Source organism: Diaphorina citri, unplaced genomic scaffold (genome assembly GCF_000475195.1).
Source record: "Diaphorina citri unplaced genomic scaffold, Diaci psyllid genome assembly version 1.1 scaffold2797, whole genome shotgun sequence".
In the NCBI taxonomy this organism is placed as follows: domain Eukaryota; kingdom Metazoa; phylum Arthropoda; class Insecta; order Hemiptera; family Psyllidae; genus Diaphorina; species Diaphorina citri.
Window position 1 is genome coordinate 24,835 of NW_007380214.1, and position 3,586 is coordinate 28,420.

The 3,586-nt window shown below is 37.5% G+C and overlaps 1 protein-coding gene across 1 annotated transcript; it reads right to left on the minus strand.

The window, feature by feature from the left end:
* Nucleotides 1-1,116: 1,116 nt before the first annotated feature.
* LOC103519555 lies at nt 1,117-2,296 on the minus strand (the record flags this gene model as incomplete). The annotated part of the gene is made up of 2 exons (XM_008484644.1): nt 2,095-2,296; nt 1,117-1,337 (listed from the first exon to the last, which is right to left on the minus strand). Coding segments are annotated over exons 1-2 (411 nt in total), but the record flags the coding sequence as incomplete, so codon positions are not given.
* Nucleotides 2,297-3,586: the final 1,290 nt, after the last annotated feature.

Sequence of the window (3,586 nt, forward strand, 5' to 3'; positions counted from 1 at the left end):
GATGAAGTATTTTTTTTTAGAATGAATGGATAAGTAGTCTCTTTATTTTTAGATGGGTTTGTAGCTTGTGTTGTGTCTTGTGGGTAAACGTTGCGATGGAACGTCGCTAAGTAAGGCAAGAGGGGAAAGGAGGTAAAAGGTGTTTGGGCAGATACTAAAAACCAGAATCCGCAAAACGGCTTCCTGGTCCGGTTTTTTTGTTCCTTCCTTTATTCCGACCGCAGATGGAATCTTAAGTCTCCCACCAAAAAAGTCGCACGTGCGCTAAAGCCTGAATTAAAAGAGCCGTTAGCAGCGTACCAAACCGCTTGCTTGGACTATTGAGGGTATTGACTAAGAACATGAGCTGGTGTCGCCGTACTGCTACAGCTGGTCTCTGTTATGCATCTGCAGAACCTAACTGTACGCAGAAATTAATCCAAAATGTTGATGTAAGTATTTATTGACATTGTAGTACATTCTTTTGTTATTTTATCATCTTCTTTTGACGTTGCATTGGTATGATATGGGGCTTTAGTGGGAATAAAATTGTATGTCACTCTTACAACTCAGCTAAATAACTTTGCTATCTATGTCTATGTATATCGAATAAGACAAAACTATTTATTATAGAAGGATAACAATAGGTATACTTAAGTTAACTTGAAGTACGTTCAGTCTCTGATTGTTGGGGTGTCCAGGGAGCCTCATTTTTTGCTATTTTTACTTTCCCTATCGTAATATTTGCCAAACACTTTTCATTTGGATAATGTTTCTGAAAGATTCAACCAACGAGTCCAAAAGGATCTCTAAAAGCTCCAAAAAATCCCAAATCTTTTCTGAAATGAGTTTTAAAATGTGCAATCTGCATATTTAATACATCTTTTAAGGCACCACTTTTGGCAATCCGTCGAAAACATGTTTATCTGCATAAAGGTTTTTATAAAATGAAAAAAAAAAAAAAAAAAAAAAAAAAAAACATCAACAACACGTAAAAAAAGCAAAAGGAAGTTTATTTGTGTTAAGCATAAATGCTTGTCACAAATGTCGTTTCCCTCTTAATACACTACTCTAAAGTTTATGACTTGACTTGGACCCGAACCACCAACCTCCAGATCCAAAGTCCACCGCGCTAACCACTACACCACTGGGGTTCGTAACAACACTTACATTGATGTACTGTTCTCGGATGAACGTCACATTGGTGGGATCTGGCCAGTAGGTATAGATATATTTGATAGCCTGGTAAACGCCTTGTGTGTTCAGAGTGTAGTTGTATTGCAGTACCAACTCCTTCACTTTCTGGTCGAACGCCACAGAATCGATGATGTAGTAGGGCTTCAGAGATGCATTGTTGGCTGAAACGATAAAGCGGTGGTACTCTTAATTCAGGGTAAATTTTAATTTATTTATTTATTTAGAATCTTTTTTGGTCATAATTCAATGTAAAAAAATACAAGAAATCACAAAAAAAAGGGGCGAAATGATTACCAGGGGCAATCTCTACTATTTTACATCCACAACGAACCTAGTCATATTGGTATAATTATATCTTTTGTATATTGGTATAATTAAATCAATATCAAAGACTCTCCTGTCTGTCCTTTATGTTCCTTGAATGCCCCTATGAACTCCTCACACCTAAACTTCTGTCCTGCCTTGGAAACCAGCAATGATATTGTAGGGAAATATTGGGATGCGAGAGGAAAAATGGCCTAATGGTCAAAGATCCCGACATTTGCAACATACATACATATCTTTTGTGGCTTGATTAGATCTTTTGTGACTCTCCTTAATCCTAGTAGGTACTCACTTTTAGTCCTGATAAAAAAAAAGACGAGTGTTTCACTGTTTTTGTTATTTTGTAGGGTTATTATTCAGAAGCCACGACAGTGAAAAAGTAAGCTCCTTTTGTGTTTAACCTAAACCAAAAAACTTAATAACACTGGTCACTGCTTATTGAGGACAGCTCCTTTTTGTAGCAATTTTCCATTGATGTGACTTCTGAACAAGTATCTTTTGTAGTTATGAAACATCTTCTGTTTCAACATTAGGTACCTATTAAAAGTAAAAAAAACTCACTCCACAAAGGCGCTAAAGGTCGTCATAACTTACCCACAATATAGGCCGCCTCCTGTGTAGTGACCCCCGTCATATACGCCAGATCTCGACTGAAGCTCCCCATTCTAATGTACTCCTCAGTGGTGTAGTTGGTGAAGTACCAATCCTTCTGGTACCACCCATCGTGCCAATGATCCGCTGGCACTGTGAAGTTCAAATCCAGCACTGGGCCCCACGCAAACATGCCCACTTGTGGCTGAAATACAATCGATATTGACAGTCAGAACAAAACGTTGACAAGGCTATCTCAATGAAGATATCAACAGAAACGATGACAGTCCAGGAGACAGTACACTTGCTCCGAAACCAATTAAATACGGTCTGCAAGTCGATAGAATTGACGGGCTACATTGAAACGGACAAAGGCCATTCACAAACTCATCTTCATTCATTCATCCGCGTTGCATAACTCGGGCACGATTATTCAAATGTATTCCAAATTCCAAGTCGTGATCCCAACCACTGAAGATAGGTACTTTGATTGCAGAATCACGAGAGGTAGATTTTTCATTTCTTCGTCTTGTTACAAGTTTTTTTCGAAGTGATGAACTATGATTTCAAGATCAGTGATTTACCTTTTGAAAACATTTTCCAGTAAAATTAATTTTGCATAATAGTTTGTCTCTTTGTTTCATTATGATCCCAGAATGGTTGGTTCGAACTTGAGGAAACTTGACAGACATGTTAAGCACATAAAGACTATATTTGATCATAAAGTTTTGGGCCCCAACGGATGTTCAGGACCCCATTATAAGGACTCCTTTTCTGAGCTCTAATTTCTAATACAATTTACTGAACCCCTTTAGAAGTTACAAGTTAGAGATCACTCGGTTCCTAAATTAAATGTCACGGACACCATTGACCCTAACTGTCCTATTATTGTTAATTAGATTCATATTAGACACCCAAATTAGATAATGGCTTACCTTATTTTCTATTTGGGTGTCTAATATGAATCTAATTAATAATAATTCCCCTTCGTTCCACGATAGTGTATATAATTATAAAAAGTGCATAATTCAAACAAGTAAATTAAGTGAAGATATTTCTCTCCAGACAAAAGACACATAAAACAATCTCACAATGTTCTCCATTCAGCATTTACAAGAACACTTGAATTCAGAATAACTTCGGTCGATTTATAGGCTCCACAATTTGCTGGAGTCATTGGGAACGCTGTAGAGGTGCGTACACATCTGCGAACCACAGCAACTTTGCGGAATCTTTGCGGCGAATTTGGGCACGATAAGAAAATATGCCGAAAACCATGAAACTCTTGTATCCCAAATTCATTTGGATAATAAAACAACTAAGAACCCTAGTCAAATAGAAAATAAGGTAAGCCATTACCTAACTGTCCTGTATCTGAAAACACCAATCACCTGTTGTACAAAGAGAATCCTCTATTCGATATTGACAGTCCGAACAAAACGTTGACAAGGCTATCTCAATGAAGATATCAACAGAAACGATAACAGTCCAGGAG